This window comes from Quercus suber, unplaced genomic scaffold (assembly GCF_002906115.3).
Source record: "Quercus suber isolate HL8 unplaced genomic scaffold, Cork oak 2.0 scaffold_375, whole genome shotgun sequence".
In the NCBI taxonomy this organism is placed as follows: domain Eukaryota; kingdom Viridiplantae; phylum Streptophyta; class Magnoliopsida; order Fagales; family Fagaceae; genus Quercus; species Quercus suber.
Window position 1 is genome coordinate 461,649 of NW_027069827.1, and position 19,189 is coordinate 480,837.

Sequence of the window (19,189 nt, forward strand, 5' to 3'; positions counted from 1 at the left end):
ATTGTACTTTTTAGCCTTCTCTCTCTCTCTCTCTCTCTCTCTCTCTCTCAACTTTGTCTTTTAGCAAGATACCCAAAATTCTTGATATGTTTTTAAATTTGTTGAACCAGACCACAAATTATGGTCCTTCAATTGGGGTGAGGCACAGTTGAATATACCTAATTGTACTATTTCAGTTACACCCACACTAGATTACTATTTTGTCAATTTTAACATTATTTTAATTTTTATTATATTATTATTATTATGAACTCCAAATTTTATATCAATAAAATGTCGCTAATCATCTAATCTATAAATGCACAGGTTTAGCTTACTTAAAACAAATAAATTATTAATAGTTTATAGATAGCATGAGTTTTTTATGCTAACCATGTAATGATGTAAGCGGTAATGTAAGTGGTTGACCCACATGAAATGATATTGCTCCAATTACAAATTCCAACATCAACATTCCTAGAAAAATATTTGTGAGAGTGTGCTGTGCCTAGCATTAGTGTTAGATTTAACTCCAATCAGTATATGGATTATAGACAGATTCCTTCCCTGCTTTCACAAAACAATTAGAAGAGTTTTAGGATAACATCATGAGCTTGCACTGCTAATACAGCTACAAAAGTCAACAATAGAATTCTGGCACAACACATGGTTACAAATGCAAATTACTGCTACAAAAGCATTCAAGGTGACAGCCATGGCCATTCTTTTATACTACAAGAACCAATAACTTTACCATTTAGTCATACACAAGATAGCAAAACACCACTATTCCAAGTGGGGGAGTACTGTTTACAGCATACAATCTAGCAGCTAAGCTTGGTCACAGTAATGGAAAATGTGTGGCCATCTAAGAGGAACTTTGGACGGAACTGGCTCCCAACAGACGCGGTGTTTAATCCTTGTTGGTGTGCCTGTTACATGATAAAAGTGGAAGCACATATAAGGAAAAACAAAACCGTTTGACATACAAAAGGTGAATAAAGTAAACCATTGTAATATATTGAACAAAAACTGGTCACAAAAATTAAGATTGCCCATACTGACGGATGAAAAAACAGGTCAATGATCAATACTTAGTTCCAATCAACAATCAAACTGAGCAAGTTAATAAACATCCAACCACAAGAAACCTAGTAAGATGGTAAAAATTGGAGCGTCTCAAATTACAAAGGGTCTAATCATTTTAACCCAATAAAATATGTAAACATTTCTAGAATGCAACCTGATATACATATACTTCAGCTTTGGAATTTTGTTCTAACTTCTAAGCTCCACAGCCCTATAATCATTTCTTCCTCTTCTAGCTGGGAAAGGGGACTCATGAGTCACGCCTACAGTGCAAGTACAACATATTTTATGCCTGCTTAACTGCAGTCTTATTAACATTTAGCTTACGCAACCTTGTATCAAGCCCATTAGAGCTACCTCTTGTCATTTTATTGTAACGTAAGGGTATTCGTAAGGAACTCTTAAAGTAGCCCTAGACCTTTACTCTTTCTCTCTCCTTCTTTAATGAAAATGAAGAGAGACTGTTGCTGGAAATTGTTTGGTTATGTTCAAAAGAGAGCTATTAATGCACCAATGAGAAAGTTGCGAAGCCAAAAAAAAAAAAAAAAAGGTAAAGGAAGACCAGAAGTAACATTAGTAAAAGTAATTAAGGACATTTCAATTAAAAAAGTAATAGAGAGTATGACTTTGGATGGAATAGAATGGTGGAAAACAATTTATTGAGGATCCATAGCTAACAACCAAAAAAATTTTGAACTAAGGCTTGATTGTTCTTGTTATTTAGGACTTAAATTCAATGAAAATAATTTTCAATGTAAGATACTTTTGAATTCATCAAATTACAAATAACCTAGTATTACATTTATCACTTACATGTATCTTCAATTCAGGTAGTTTTAAGTGAAATTTAAAGTGACTTCGTATTCAATTTCAAACAAAATACACATTGATAGGTTGTTTGTTGGATTTGGTTTCTTTTGATTTTGCATTCTCTTAGGTTTTTTATCTTGTTTATTTTGTTAGATTTGGATGTGGTTTCTAACGGAAAAATAAATAAAGGTACTTACATAAAAATATATATATATATATAAGTAGGTATATACCTACATGTTTATTTATGTAAGAACGGATATGGTTAAAGGAAAAATAAAAATAATTAAAAATTTTATATAAGAAAAAATAGTAGTAGGTTTCAAAGGTTTTTTTTTATAAGTAATAAGTTTATTGATGTCAAAAAAAAGGGGAACACCCTAGTACACAGGGAGTGTACAAGGGTTGAAACAATCAAGAACAAAAATTACAAGAATCTAAGAAATCAAGAAAAGATAAAAATGATTGGTTCCGTAATGCAGCCAACCAATCCATTGAAGTTCTACCCCATCAAAAAAAAAAAAAAATCCATTGAAGTTCTAAAGAAAAGTAGTTTCAAGTCTGATATGGAAGAAGAAAAAGGTGGAAGACGAAAAAGGAGAAAAACTGTGATCCCACCTTGTGCAAAGGTGCACAGGGCATTGGATGAGAAGTAGAAACACAATTCTATCATATTCAAAGGTGCGTTCAGTTCCAGCATTATATGCCTATAGTTTTCTGCCTCCTTTCAATTAGGTCTGTCCTCTTAGTGCACTTTATTTTATATGAACTTTTTTATCCTATAGACGAAAATAACTGTTAAAGAGGCATATGCGGCAAATCATCTTAAAAGTTCAAGTCTAAAGACTCTAAACTCCACGTTTGGAAGTCACACTATTGAATATTTTCCATGTGCCTAAAGTTTTTTAGCATGAATGTGGCTTTTATCATATGCTTACAAACAACAAAAACATTGCTACCAAGTTAAATAATCCATAGCAACACATCAGAGATTGTCAGTTAAAAAATTCACTAAAAAAGGAAGACACGTAAGACCAAAAATTTAATTTTTTATTCAACACCCCCCCCCCCCAACCCCTTTTTTTTTTTCTCTTTCCTCCCAAAACAAAAACTCTAAAATCAAGATGAAATAATGAAAACTCAACAACAGGAATAAGCATGAGTACATATGTCACCATACTACCAGAACAAGCATGAGAACATGTAATCAATTAATAATATGCAGGACTGTGATCAATTTCAGTTTATCATACCAAGCAAGGTCTTATGAAAACATTCAGTGCAAATATTGGAAAGTATGAACAAATGAGTTTACTCTAATCCCTTGTGAATAAAATCTAGAACAAATATAGTTTCTCAAGAAAATTCGGGTATCAAGCTTCTATATTTAGAAAGAGAATCCCCTCAATTTAGCTGTCCAACAGAGAGAGAGAGACTGATATCCAAAATCATAAGCTAGCATCTCCAACTACCAAAAGGGTTCAGGGCAACATTTGTTTAACAATGCTTGAGAATTCTTCAATAACACTATGAATAAGAACAGAACCTTCAAAATTTTGGAAGGCAGAATTGATTACAAGGAACAAGATACTAACTAAATCCCCAAACTACCAAAACAGGAAGAGATAGCAGTTTCAAACTACCAATCCCCAAGTTTTAATTTACCAATGTTCCCAAATCAAGTTCATGCCTTTCAAGAGGCAACCAAGTGGGAAGAGTGTGTCTGATAAATGAAGCACAAAGATAATTGTATTTTAATTTGAATTATTTATTTTTTTAGATGTCAATTGTATTTTAACAATTTTTACATTGGATTTTAATTTAGGTCTTATTAGTTAATTAAGTTTACAATACCTTATTTAATTTCCCAGAGTCAAGATCATTTTTCCCAATTATTGAATTACAAAACAACCCTTTTGGTAAATTGTTATTTTAGTAAAGCCCAATTATTATTTGTTCCCTTTATTTTTTATTTTATTTTATTTTTTTGAGAATCAAGTAGTGTAAAACCCAATTATGGAATTAAAAAATTAACAATTTATCAAAAGGTTAATTTTGTAATTCAGTAATGGCTTTCACCCAAGTCAATAAAGATAGGGTTTAGACCTAGGAGTCTGTATAAACATGCTATTATACAGTGTGCTACTGTACAATAGCTTGGTGCTGATTCCAGAAAACCTACTTAGTCTGTATAAACATGCTATTATACAGTGTGCTATTGGACAGTAGCTTGGTGCTGATTCCAGTCAAACCTACTTAGTCTCTGAGTACTTGATCGTGATTCCAAGAAAGCTTAGGTTCTGATTCTTAAGTTATTTTTATTTATATGTTCTTTAATTTGGGTTTTCCACCATTTTTGGTTTTATCCTGCGTCAGTTTCTGTGAATAAGAGATAAATTACCACCTCANAGACACTAGTAAAGTGCATGAATTATTTCTCTATTATTTGCATTGAAAAAACATACAGTGAAAGCAGCCAGCTATCTTACATGAGATATTGTCAATCAAAATAGAACAACTATAAATTAATCTTTAGAGCTTGCCTATTGTTCAAGCATGGAAAGAACAAATATCAATATAAAGTATCAACCACTCAAACCTAAATGCAATAAAGTTGGCAATCAAAGGCAAAATAAAAAATCCATACTTTTTCTTTACAGGTGGAAAACAGATTGTACCACAAAAAATTACGGCTAAAGTGCAAAACACACCCCTAAAGTTTGGGGGCCTTCGGATTTTGTCCCCTAAAGTCTCAAAATTTTGATCCGACCCCCTAAGGCAGCCCGTATGTCCATTTTTTGCTGATGTATCTGTTAAGTACCATGTCAGCCAGTTACCTATGCTAGTTGGTCAAATGAAATGATGCCACGTAAACCATGTAATTAAATGCATTAAAAAAATCCTAAAATAAAAATAAAAAATAAAAAAGATAGAGAAACTCAGGAAAGATTTCCGATGGAAAAGAAATGCTCCAGTTCTCCATTCTCATATGAGGCCAGAAAGTTTATTGGCAACTGAATTGAAGTTTTCTTTGACAAAGCCGGAATCCGGTGACCACAAATGCTTCGTGCTGACCTGAATCAAAGTTTTCTTTGACAAAGCCAGAATCCGGTGACCACAAATGCCACAGACCTCTTCTTCATATCAGTGATAGTACCCACTCCCCCCTATCATGACAACAGGAACTTTTGCTCTCTTTTGTGAAAGAGCCGGGCCCCTTCTGAATCGAGCAAACCCTGCAAGGGTTCTCTCTCTCCCTCTTCCTCATAGCCCCCAAAACAAAAGAATCCAAGAAAGAGCTTCTAAATAACAAAACAAGAAGAAAACCCCAGATGAGGAAATTGCTTCTATATCAGAAAACAATGAAGGCCCAGATTAGATAACAGGGAACAAAGCCTAAACCAATAAGGAATGCCACAAAGTTATTGAAAAATTGCCTAAGTGAGAAAGGAGAGGATGAGAGAGTGGTATAGCCGAGCTACTTCTTTGTTCTCCTCTAATCAGATTCTGGAGTCAGTTCCTGACTTGGATTTGTTATTTTCCTATCTGGGGTGTCACAACATTGCCCTTGTTTTGTTATTTTCCTATCTGGGCTGTCACAATATTGCCTTTGTTTAGGCAGAGTACAGCTATGGGCTAAGAGATCGAGCACTTCTTTTTTATTTTTTATTTTTATCAGAAACCAGTGATTCTATTTCATATCAAAAATGAGAAAACTGGGTTACATCTGAAATCATTTCAGAGTCTATGATGGTTGGAGTTTCCTCCATCCAAGCTACAAAATCATCCACAAATTGGGTATATCAGGCTAAACCACGTGCTGCCTTATTCCTGTCCATCATGTGTGCCTCACTTCAGTTTTATGGAAGTATTGCAACTGCATAAGCATTCCAGCTATGATGTTATCAATAGCAGGTGATATGTCTGCTTCCTTTTGTAGAGCCGAGTAAACAACCAATGAGTCATTTTCAACAATAATGTTCTGAATGCCAATGTCTCGAACAAAGATTACAGACATTTCCACAGCTTTTGCTTCAACCTCCAATGCTCCTAAAGGAACCTGCAATTTTTTGCTCATTGCCACCACCACTCTCCCTTGTTCATCCCAGATTAACACACCAATCCCTAAATTCCATATTTTATATCCTCCTTAGTCCAATATTGACTTTGAGAAACTAATACTACCAAAGAGGTTTTGTTATGTTTAGGTTCTTTGAAGAGCACTGTGATAATGAAACAGCCCAGAGAGAAAGAGACAGGAGAGTGGATTCCAGCTTCGTCGGAGAAAAATCAATGTCAGTGTCCTTCCATCGGAGATCTTGCCTGAGCTACTCCATCTTTTTTATTTAAAAAAAAAAAATTTATTTGTATATTGCTGTAGATTTTAATTATTTTAATTTATTTAATTACATAGTTTACTTCTCATTATTCATTGGACAAACTAGCATAGGTAACAAGCTTATGTGGCACTTAATGGTCAACCAAAAAACATGGACAGAGGGGCTGCCAATCAAAACGACCCCCTAACATTAAGGGTCAAATCAAAATTTTGAAACTTTAGGGGGCAAAATCAAAAGACCCCCAAAATTTAGGGGCATGTTTTGCACTTTAGCCAATAATTACTGTTAAAATTTATCTTTAAAAAATCGATCAAAACAAAGGCTTGATTGGTGGTTAGTTTTCCTCAGTAACAGCAATGCACAAACATTGACTATTCTACATTTCGTTCAATTTATCATCAAACAAAAGCAGTTATTTGTTTGTCCAGAAAACAATACTTTTTATTGGTAAGTTACACCCAATGGGTCTTGACTCTTGAACCCATAAACTCACCCTCCACCTTGCTACAAGGGGAGGAGGTGACATTTGAGCTAAAGCTCATTGGCTTTTCTATCTAAGATCACCTCAAGGATATACATTAAGTAGCTTTCTTCTGCATACGGGACCTCACACCATTACAAAGAATATCTAAGGAAATTTAAGTCTATAACCAAAGAAATTAGGCAGAAAACTATGCAAACTTACAACTCAGAAATCCTTCAAATTTGAGATTCAGGAAATGTTAAATGCCTTCTTACCTTAGTTGCCATTTACTTCTAAATTTAGAACACACAAGTTTTTAATATAAAACACAATAATCAACATATGGAACGAAGATATACAAACATGCCATTTAGAAAAATAAAAATATAAGGAGCTTAAAAGTTTATATATTTGCTAGTAGTCACAAAACATGTACGAATGAGGGAGATTTCAAACCTTCTATCCAGGACCATATTTGCTGGCACCATGCTTGTCTGCTGGTATGCAAACCTTAAAATATTAAGCAAAATAACCGCGGCAGTTTGATGATCCGCATAAGCATTTCTTTTTCCTATTGAGTGCACTGTTACCCTCAACCTCATCTGAGCCAGCAATCCCATAATCAAAAGTCAACTCTGTCATAGGGGGGATATGTCTAATTGCAAAAAATGCAATGTGTAGAAAGGATTGACTATTGTGTTCATATAAAACTGGTTGCCAGAAAACATTTGGCGAGCAACTATGATTCATAAATCGTGCTACATTTCCAACATTCTTAGCACTTATGACTAGGTCAGATGGAAGTTTGTATTCCTCATTAGATTCATTAGAACTTTCTCCCTCCAACAATCCAGATTCATAATTCCACTTGAAAGAACCATAAATACGGGATGTATCAAAAACATACTCATCATTTTCACCTTCCTCCCCACCCTGCTTTGCCTTACCTTTGTCAATAGCTTCACCTGCATACTCACATATAAAAGTACCGCAACGAATAGGGTCCCATGAACGGAGGCCCCAACCCTTATCCACTGTCTTAAATACTTCCAAGTGGACTTTCAAACCAGTCTGTGATACTCGGTTTTTACAGTTAGGAAAGCAAGGACAGGTGGGACCACATTCATATATCAATGGCTTCCGGCTCACGAGAATACCATTGGTAGTATATGGAAATTTACCTCCATTTTTGGTCACGCAAGAGCAGTTAGAATCACCTGGTTGGCATGCATTATGGCAATTGCAGCCAAAAGAAGGCTGTGCTAAGTTGAATGATTTTGAGTACTTGAGAGTGGGAAAATAAGTGAAATAAGCGGGGCCCTTCTCTTCATCAATATCATTTACAAGTGAAACAGGTGTACTTTCAGCCCCAGAAGTGAGGTCCGGAAGAATAAGTCCTACCCTTGATGAAAAACCTTCCTTCCACTTCTGAATTGATTTCCAAACAGCAAAGGCATCAGGCTGCCCTGGCATCCTCACAAATTTGTACTTGAATATATTGCAACCAGATTTGCTCTCTATCCATGACTCTTGGATTTTATAAAGGCCATCATATACATAGACCTTTGATGAAGGACTAACAACATCTTTCAGACCCCGAATGACACGTACATCGTTGCCCCGCCTCAAGCTTCTCTCCAGAGCAAGATTACCTCTTTCAAGCTTCTGATCAGCTGCTTGTTTGTCTCTCTTACCAAAATTGCCACCCTGACCACTATAAATCAGAACATCCCTATCCTCTGCATCATCATCATATCCTCCCGATGAAACAATGCTCACAGCCACAGGTTCTTCTTCCAGATCACCCTTGACAACCAGAGAATCAATTCCACCCATAGACTGAGCATGTAATCCCACCAAACACAATTCCATACGAAAAAAGAAGATGTCCCCAACCTCAACTCCAGGTACAGCTCCAATCCTCTTCTTCATGTTTGTCCGAAAGCCACTGGTCATCAAAATATTTGAGGCTTTTAAATCTGAACGCTTGATAATCCCAGTGGTCTGTTCCTTGGCATCTTCAATTTGGCTGAGCCTTCTCCGGAGCGCATCAAATGTCATAAGCACATGATTAACCACCTCCCTGTTACCATCATCCCGTTCACTTTGACTAACAGTAACAACAATAGTTGGAAGAGACATTTTGGTAGCAGCAGGACGGCGTGAAGAACCAGGGTCTTGATTTTTCCTCGTCTTCTTTTGGGACGAGTTGGAGCCACGCAAGTTAGGTCCTGTGCGTTTTTGACCTTCAATATACCCATCTTCATTCATTCTTAACCCATCACCATCCCCACCTGTTGACGGCTCAGTGTCTCCATTAAAGGCACCTGAGAATTCTGCTGCTTGCAAGCTTCGAAATGCCCGAAGAGGAGTTGGATTAGGACCCATTGGCATTGGGGTTTGATTCTGCTGGTTATCAGATGAGGTTTGAGATCCTTGGAGCCCACAAAATGGGTAAAACGGTGTAAACTGAGAAGGGAAAGGGCCATGGGGTGAGGCGCACACAAAGGGAGGAGTTTGAGGACCATTGGGGAAAACTGGTTTCAATCTACGCAGAGGCTTCACATCCAAAACTCTAGACTTATCAAAAGAGTTCGAAGGAGGAACAGAGTTGAAACCTGACCCTCCTTCCATTACAACAAAACCACCTTCAACCAAACAACAACAACACAATATTCAAGTTCCCCAACTCTATCCTCCAAATCTAACAAATACCCACTTCTTCCTTTTCCTTTTTACACAAAAACTAAATACTTTATACAATTCTTAACTCCATTTTCACAACCTTACCCTTCTTCCATTACAACCCCTTTTAACCAAACAACACTAAACACCCTCACAAAAGTAATAAATACCCCCCACTTCTCCAAAATATAAAGAACACCCAACTCTCTATTTCATATTAGCATAGAAGTCTGAGCCTAAAAGCTGCAACTTCTGTGAACAAACAGTACCAACACCAACATTAAGGTTATGTACACATTGTTGAAAACAAATCACAGTTTTTTAGCAAAATAAAACTCATAAGAGTAAGAAGTAGATGCATGTGCATGTGTTACACGGGCTTGAAATTGAACATGATCATCGGATCAAAAAAAAAGCTTCAAACTTGAAACAAAAGTTTGAGAGAGTAAGCGAGATCGTTACCTTTTGGGAAGTTGAAAAGTTGACTAATTGTTGGTGGGGCTTTAATGAAGTGGAGAGACAGAAATACAGAAGAAGAAGAAGAGAAGACAAAGTTTGAGAAATGAAGAGAAAAAGAAAGGGGCAGCTTTGTCTGTCAAAGTTGCTGTCTTTCTCTGTGCTTAAGCTTAGCCTCGCTAAGCCATTTTGCTTATGCCATCTAGGAATTTCTTGTCCGAATTTCATTTTCCCGTGCCTTAAATCTTTTCTTGGTTACGTGTCTTTGAGAACCTTATTCGTTTTCTTTTACGGTTTTACCCCCAAGCCTAAAAATATTAATAAAATAATCACACATTTATTTAGTCCTAACCAGTAACTAGCTTCCCGTATGAAAGGACAAAGTTTGGCTCTAAATTTAGTTGGGACATGTCTCTTTCAACATATTTTATGTTATACATAAAATTATTCATATGTATTACTATTTTAAACAAGGAGCATGACTAGTGGGAAAATTTTATATAACTAAAATTATGTAGGGAGAGTATCTCTCTTCAATTACCACATAACCCCATGCATATTTGAGTCAAACTTCTTCATATTTTAAAATGATCCTTATCTTTTGATATGTTTTATTTTGGTACTTCTAAAGTTATGTCAAAATTCATTCATGAAAAAAAAAAAATAAAATAAATAAGTTTTGTGTCAAAATTGCAGGTCATTAATTGCTATTTTCATTTTCTCAAACTTTAAACATAAATAAAAGAAGTGTGTGTATATATATATATATTTGAATATCCAATCTCTTTCCTTCTTTGACTTTTTTTAATTTTATTTTTAAAATTTGTTTATTTGTTTTTTTCATTTACTTACCTTTTTCTATAAAAATTAAAAAAAAAAAAAAAAACAAAAACAAAAACAAAAAACAAAGAAAATGAGGAGGATGCAGGACAAAGCTTATTAAGGTAGAGACTAGAAAATCCAAAACAAAAGACCTCCTCCAAAATAAAGGAGTGAAAGTATTGTAAATAACAAAGTCCAAAACTTGAATAGCACCAACTTTAGTAAAAGCATTAGCACATCTATTAACTTCTTGATAGCAATGAGTTATCTTCAGGTGGGGAATCTAGATAGCCAACAACCTCTACAATCATCAAGGAGGGAATTAGGAGGACCATTAATGTTCTTCATATTGGAGAAAATATCGATAACAAATTTAGCATCCAATTCAACTTCAATTGAAGAGAGTTAGAGATTTTTATAAAGGAGTAAACCATTCCTTAGAGCCTACAACTCAGCCCAAAAACTGGAAGTAACACCTATATTTCTAGAAAAACCTTGAACCGAATTACTCAACACATCTCTAATGACACCACCACAACCAGCTTGGGTAATGACTTTGCTTAGCATAGGATTAGATTTAGTCTTCTGGAAGCAAACATTGTTCCTGTGGAGCCAAATACTCTGAACTACAAATAAAAGCAAAAGGTCCCAATTAATTGTTAGTAGCCCTTAACCACTCCAAGCTAAGACTTTATTTATAATGAAAAAAAAAAAAAAAAAACCAACATGTCACTAGTGGGAGAGGGTAACTTGAATCTAACAATTAATTGTAGGAACTCTTTTTTTACACAAGCTTAAAACATAAGGATTAAAATAAAACATTTTTAAGGATTTTGGAACATTTTGAAATATGGGATAATAGTTGAGGACATAAATAACTCCAAAAAACTATTTAAAAAAATTATTCGCTTTCGTGGACAAGCATGTTGTAAGAGAAGAAGGCAGTACGTATAGGAATCTTAATCGCCTTCTTTATCCAAGTGTTGTTCTGATGTCTCTTCCCTTTCTTAGAGACCAAACTTCAAAACTCACTCGCTAAAAAATGTTAGGAAGTACATATACTGTTGTTGTTATTTAATGGAGTGCTTTTTTGTTTCTTTCTTTTTTTGAAAAAAAAAATAGTGTTAATTACATTGTTTGAATTACTTAAGCTTTGTTTGGATGGTAGAAACACTATCACTCATCACTCAAATCTTATAACTCAAACTCAGTTTTCATAACTCATATTCTTATTTTTATTTTTTCACTCCCTCAAATTAAAACTTGTTTGGTTTTTTTTATTTTGTTTTCTATAAATCAAAATTTTGCACAAAGTGGTGGGACCCATTTACCATGCTGAGTCAAAATGATCCCCTTTCTATCTTTTGTTTTTTAGGCCTCTTCCGTTTCACGCCTTCCTTCCACTTTGGAACAGTAACAAGAAGCAAAAACTCAAAGTCGTAGCTAAAACTCAATGCCACACTCTGCCCAGTAGAAACTCAACACCATAACTAAAACAAGATTCACAATACCCACATATTTTTCAGTAATGTGAATAAGATCGCAAAAACAAAATCAAGAGAGTACAAAAAACCCAATAACTATCAAGGAGTACACCACCATAAACAACCCACAAACACACTGATCTCTACCCATAAACCCAACGCCATTGATCTCAACCCATGAACCCACCAAGAAAAGGGTCTGTAAAGAAGAACGAATAAGAAAAAAAAAAATTCTATAATGAGAAGGGCGAGAAAAAAGAAGAAGAAGAAGTAGAACTTAGTTTCTTCTTGATGTTAATTGTTATGAAGAAGAGAAGAAAGAAAAAAGAAAGAAAAGAGGAGAATGTTCGGTGAGAGAAAGAAATAAAGTCTGACTTGACAAAGACCAGTGGGTCCCAACACTTTTTTTTTTTTTTTTAACAAGTTTGCCATTGAATGTGTTTTTAGTTTTCATCACTATAACTCAGTTTTTTGGAGTTTTGAGTGATGAAAACATCACTTAAAAATCTTCCCAAACAAAGGTTATTCTGTGGGTCCTACATATTTTAAGTTATGGATGATGAAAACTGAGTTATATAACTTAGTTTTCACAAAATCTAAACAACCCCTTAGAGCTTGTTTGGATGTGATGAAAACTGAGTTATATAACTCAATTTCCATCACCCATAATCCAAATATCGTGGGATCCAAGGAAAAAAGAGTGTTTGGCTTGGTTTTTTGGTGTTTTTTCCATCATTCAAAATTCAAAAATTTGAGTTTGGGTGATGGAAACTGGAAACAAAAATTTTGTGTTTCCAAAAGTTTAAAACTAATTTTCATGGGCAATTTGGTAAATAAAGTGACTTTGTGGGACCCATGTGCAGTGCATTGTCAAATCTTCTTAAATCCTTTAATATTACAATTGCTCAGCTCCTTATTTCAATTCATTTCTTCCCCAAAATTTTCAGCAACACTTCCCTCTTTCCGCCTCCTCTCACATTTTGTCTTCTTCATTTCCAGTGGCATTTAATAATTAGTGGGACTTGGATTTGAAATGTTATTTGACAGGCCAAAATTTGTTAAGGGATGTACAACACATTTTTTTATTTTATGTTTTTTTTTTTCCCCTAACTTCAATTAAGGAAGGAAATGTTACTAGTACCAAGAAACTTGCAAGTGGAAAAGTTTTTCTTTTTTAATTTGGGAGGGGGTAAAAATGGTTGATAAATATAGTATAAAAAATATGTTATAAGTGTATGGGACAGAGGGATTGCATGTAGGACTGTCCACGAGTCAGGCTGGATCAATTTTGGACCCAACCCGGACCCGACCTATCGGTGTCGGGTGGAAGGCGGAGGGACCCGAAACCGACCGCCAAGGTCACTCGGTCAAGTCGGTTTTGGGTTTAGGTGTTGTTCGGGTTGGTTCGGTTAGTGAAGAGAGTCGTCGGATTCTGTAAACATCGTTGGAATCTTCAAAAAATTTGCCGAAATCTGTAAGAACCCAGTAGATTTGCACCAAAAATTGCCGAAATCAGCCTAGATCTCCTCGAATGTCACCGGATCTCACCAAATCTCACTTGGATCTCCTCGAATGTTGCCGGATCTCACCAAATCTCGCTTGGATCTTCCCGAATATTGCTGGATTTGTATATAACGTCGGTCGGGTTGGGTGGCTCGGGTTTTGGAGAAGAAAACCCGCCACTCGACCCGCCGACGTTGAGTCTTGGGCACGAAAACCCGTCACCGACCGTCGAAGTGGTTGGTTCGGGCGGTTGCCAGTTTGAGTTTAGGCGGGTTACTTGGGTTGCTCAGGTTTCGGGTTGGGTTGGACACACCTAATTGCATGTACTTAAGGAAATAGTCAAATACTCAAAAAGGTTTGGATACCTTTGTTTGTAAAAAATAATAATAATAATAACAAAATAAAGTAAAGTTTTAAGTAGCTCAAAACAAAATGTTATAAGTTTTTTATTTTTTGGTAGATTTCTTTTTATTTTTTATACAAGATAGAAATTCTACTTTAACTTAATATAAGTGTATATGTGTATGAACCTCCTCTTAAAAACTTGAACCACAACCCTTATCCCCTACACCCCACAAACACTTATATTTGTGGAGTGACCACTGCGCCAAGGGTGCGTAGTGGTTTTGGTAGAATTAATATATTATAATTTATAACACTCAAAGTTTGAAAAATTATCAAATTGTATGTATGCATTTGGCATTGGATTATAATTTTATTTTGTTTTTTGTTTTATGCACTATTTGCAGGTGTCATTCTTTTTTTTTTCTCAACTTTATGTCAAATCATCTAATTTTTAGTTTTTTTTTAATAAATTAGTTTTTAATTTTTTTGTCCTAAATTATGTAAATAAGTTACCAAAAATAAGCAATTTCCAAACAAAGACATAGAAACTATTGATTGTCATGCTCAGTATGCTTGACACGCTCAATATGTTGATGAGATGCTAATAGGATTGAAGAAGCTTTTACATGACATGGTATATTGAAAGCTCGATAAAAACTAAATTGATTTATTTAAATTTCGGGTCATGTATTTTAATAAAGCTAATCCAATTTTGTACCAAGTGTACCTCTAATTTATAACTACTTCAAGTTCTCTTTAAAACTTAAGTCCAATTATATTCCAATATATATTTAAATTTTACTTTAAATTCTTTGAAAATTATTTCCAACCTATATTCCAATAAACTTCAATTTACTATTAGTCATTTGAAACTATTTCCAACCTACAAAAATTTATGATCTTTTTCATACATTTTGGGGAAGAGAGATTCAAATCATGGATATTTTTATTAAAAACATTAGAAAATGTCATTAAGCTACAAAACTCTGACACAAAAATTTATCATTCAGTTCAAGTATAAATTTTAATAAATAAATAAAAATTACGATGCTCCAAAAAACTAGTTGTGTATTTTTAATAAATTTTTATCCTTACTGAATTTAAAAACAAATATATAAACATAATTCATTGTATTATAACAAGAGTCATTTTTGGGACATAACAAAGATTCACAACATTTTCATGTTAGCTTACTTCCTCACACACCGGCTGTTTTAAAAAATAAACTATAGATTGTGGTGGGCTCATGTGTAAGTTGGTAGGCTAATTTGGGGATGCTATAAATTTTTTATTTTATCCCTAACTTTATTATTGCAATAAAAAATTACAAATAGGTCAAACACTGCCTTATATATATATATATATATTGGTAGGGATTTACCATATCGCTACCTGTTGGTGATGGAGGTTTCTGACTCTTCTTTTCTTCCTCATCAACAACTGAATCTTGTTTGGCTGTGTAACAGGGTGTGCTAACCTGGGATTTGGTCTGGACACCTTGGAGCTCTAGATCTAAGTCTCTTCTGGACTTAGGGAAAGGTGCTAGAGGTCTGGATGTATTACACTGGGATGTAGGTCTATTCTTAAGAGAAATAGGGAACTGCGGGAGGCTTTGATGTAGATCTGGTAAAGATCTAAACCTAGGATCCTCATAACAAGATGGGGTGTAGGATGGTGAACCTACTGATGGTCTTAATCTGGAATGGTCAAAGCTGATTCTATATATATATATATATATATATATATTTTTTTTTAATTCACACGTATTCATTTATCTTATCAATAATCAAATTAAATGTATCAAGTTAGCTAGGATTATTCTACAATTAATTCGTGTGTGTATGTATTTGTAGAGGGGAGGGGGGGGGGTTAGAATTTTTATTTATTTATTTTATATATACAAGATAGAAATTCTACTTACCTAATCTAAATGATATGTGTGAATGCTCCCTTCTAAAGATTTGAACCTCGGCCCTTATTCTCAATGCTCCACAAACACTTATATTTGTAAAGTGACTACAACACTAAGAGTGCGCAATGGTTGGGGGATGTTAGGACTTAGGATCATATAGACCTTATATATCTCTTCTTTAATGTTACACCATTTATTAGATTTTTATGGGATTAAATATTTTAGAGTTCTCGTAGTGGGGCATTCTCTTTGTTTTTAACNTTCTTAAAAATAAAGTATTGAATAATGAGAACTGTACTATATTATATCCTTGCAATGGTTTTTTCAAGAGTTGTCAAAGAGTACTGCTTTTCTCAAGAGTAAAAAATTCTGAGATAAACATTAATAGTATTAAACTTAGATTTTTTTTTTTTTTTGGAGAAAGTATTAAACTTAGATTGAGAGTTCCATATGTATCTCTTTTTATTTTTTTATTCTCAAAAAAAAAAAAAAAAACTCTTTTTATTCTTCTTTTTTTTTTTTCCTCTTTTTTTAGAATCCATATGTATCTAATTATGATTATTCTTAAATGCGTCATTAGTTACAAACTAGTTTCATGTAAAGTACAGAGTTAATCACTTAATTGTAACTATTCACCCTAAAGTAAAGGGGGTATTTGCAATTTCACCCTAAACTTCAATATTCTGAAAACCAACACCCTAATTTAAAAATGATTTTTTATTTCCACCCACCCATTTAAATTAGAGTCCACATTAACAATGTAAATTGCAAATAGTCTTATAGTTTATGGTGCAAATTATAAATACTTTTATAATTTAAGATGCACATTGCAAATGTTCTCGTAGTTTAGGGTGCATAGTTGATTAGTTTTCCACTAACCTATTATTTTTTCACTAAGTTAGAAGTCGGAGTGAAATTTGGAAATTAACAACAAACTACATTATTAAATGCAAAATTTTAAAGTTTGAGGTGCATATTTCAAATACATTAGTATAGTATTGGGTGAATGATTATATCTAACCCTAAAATCATTGATAGGACGTAACCCATTTTACTGAATGAATGGGAAAAAGAAAAACTATTGCATAACAAAAGACTATCAAAACTAGAATAATGAAATGATGAGGAATCTGATCCATATCAATCCAATAAGAATTGAATTGTTTTTTAACCCTCTTTTTAAGATTCAAATTATTATGTATATATATTTAAAAGTCTAAATTCCAGTTAACTCATATTGTAAAGTTTCTTGTCATTAAATATAGAATTGGATTTGAATCTTACATACACTAAAAACTAATTGATATTCTAATTTAATAATAAAAAGTTACTATAATGGAACAAAGACTATATATTGAATCAATATATATATATATATACATTATTATTATTAAAGCCATAAAAATTATGCGTGGTTGGTGGCAATATTATGGTTATGATTCCAATTTTCGCTAACAAATTAGTTATCACACTGGCAAAAAAATAATGATAGAAAAATCATTGAGAGAGAGAGCATGCCTAAAATATTTCTCTTCATTTTTTGGATAATTTTTCTATACAATTTTGCTTTTCCATTATTAAGAACTTGCATATGCTCATGACATGTCAGGTAGAAATATAGAAGCAGGTGTTTTATTTATTTATTTATAGTGTTTTCATTATGATATCTCATGATTATATGTTTGAATAACTCATAATTTACTTGAATTAGGAATAGTGGGGCATTCTCTTTGTTTTTAACCTACACATCAAAATTCATGTTAATCAATGTGTTAGTTACCATTCAATTCATATACTTATATTTTGTAAATTTTAAATTAAAAAATCGTAAACAATTTAAGCATTTTTATAAATGATATATATAGATCTCTGATCATCTTGTGGTTAATTTTGTTGATCTACTGAGAGCAAAGATTCAAAACTAATTGAGTTTTATAGGTTTAGTTGATTTTATGTTTTATCCACTACTCTTTTAGTTGGCCTTGGGTGACACAAATGCTACAATGGTTTGGACAAAGGATCGCAATAACAAGGATGAGCTAACCCAAAATCCATGCTGGTCAACCATACCATGTTGAATTAATTCTTGAACCTTTTGTAAGGCCAAAATTGGGTTTTATCTCGCTCAGCCAAACTTTCTAGCAAAATGCCCTATGTTTGAAACTATTTAGGGATATGCCTATTTTGAAACTCGATTTTTAGAAAATCGAGTTTCAATGAAAAACTTGATTTGGCGAAAATCGAGTTGCTTGAAAAACCTTGCATGGAACTCGAGTTCCATGTAGTTTTTATTTTTATTTTTAAGTTTCATTGCCTATAACTTTATTTTTGCCAAATCAAGTTTTTCATTAAAACTCGATTTTTAGAAAATCGAGTTTAAAACAAGGATATATTCCTAAATAGTTTCAGACATGGAGCATTTTGCTGGAAAGTTTGGCTGAAAGGGGTATATCCCCATTTTGGCCCCTTTTGTAAACATGGAAGGTATATGGAGACATTTGATCCAATAGTAAATTTATTAAAAACATAACAAAAATTTATTAAAAACATAACAAAAGGTTATCAAACAATGAAACATTGACAAAAAGTTACACAAATGTATTTGGGACTATTATGAGATTGTTGAATCATATGGCACAGATGGAGATCCAAATAGAGCAATGATTGTGGCTTATCTAGTCTTTACCACCATTCTAATTGCTTTTCATATTTTATGTCAATGTGTTGATGGCCATTTCATGAGGGTAGAAATCTTATTTAGAAGGAAAGAGTAGAATTTCTTCTTCATCATCTGCCCGATCATTGAACTCTACACTTAATAGGCCACTGGCCCCCTACCAACGACTATAGAATGTGGCGAAATCTATTTCATTTACGGTGTTTTACAATAAGGGTCTATTTGGATATTGCTTATTCCTGAAAACTAAAAGCTTATTGCTAAAAACATTGTAACAAAATAATTTTTAAACTATGAATAGTGTCTGTGGGACCCAGTTTTAAAATTTTTTTGCTAAACTCCGTACCTCCGGATCCCGTGAACAGTGTATGGGACTTAGGAAAAAACGCAAACACTAGCCGCATTTGCTATCCAAACTCACACCAAGTGAAGAAAAGTTAGGAACTTTGTAACTCAATTGATATTTTTGGGTGTTTTCAATAAAGATATTTAAGGTTCAAATTTCCATTCTCCCATTATCGAATTATAATTTATGTGTATATTAGGTGATATATAGAATGAATGGCCAGTGAAGATGCACCTTGGCACCTTTTAGGGTTGTATAAAGAATTATGGCCAAAAGAA

At 33.8% G+C, this 19,189-nt stretch overlaps 1 protein-coding gene across 1 annotated transcript; it reads right to left on the bottom strand.

The window, feature by feature from the left end:
• Positions 1-550: 550 nt before the first annotated feature.
• LOC112025017 (histone-lysine N-methyltransferase, H3 lysine-9 specific SUVH3) lies at positions 551-10,049 on the bottom strand. The gene is made up of 3 exons (XM_065760628.1): positions 9,829-10,049; positions 7,138-9,618; positions 551-911 (listed from the first exon to the last, which is right to left on the bottom strand). The coding sequence occupies exon 2, from the start codon at positions 9,313-9,315 to the stop codon at positions 7,201-7,203; it is 2,115 nt and encodes a 704-aa protein (XP_065616700.1). The 5' UTR covers positions 9,316-9,618; positions 9,829-10,049; the 3' UTR covers positions 551-911; positions 7,138-7,200.
• Between the last annotated feature and the right edge of the window lie 9,140 nt (positions 10,050-19,189).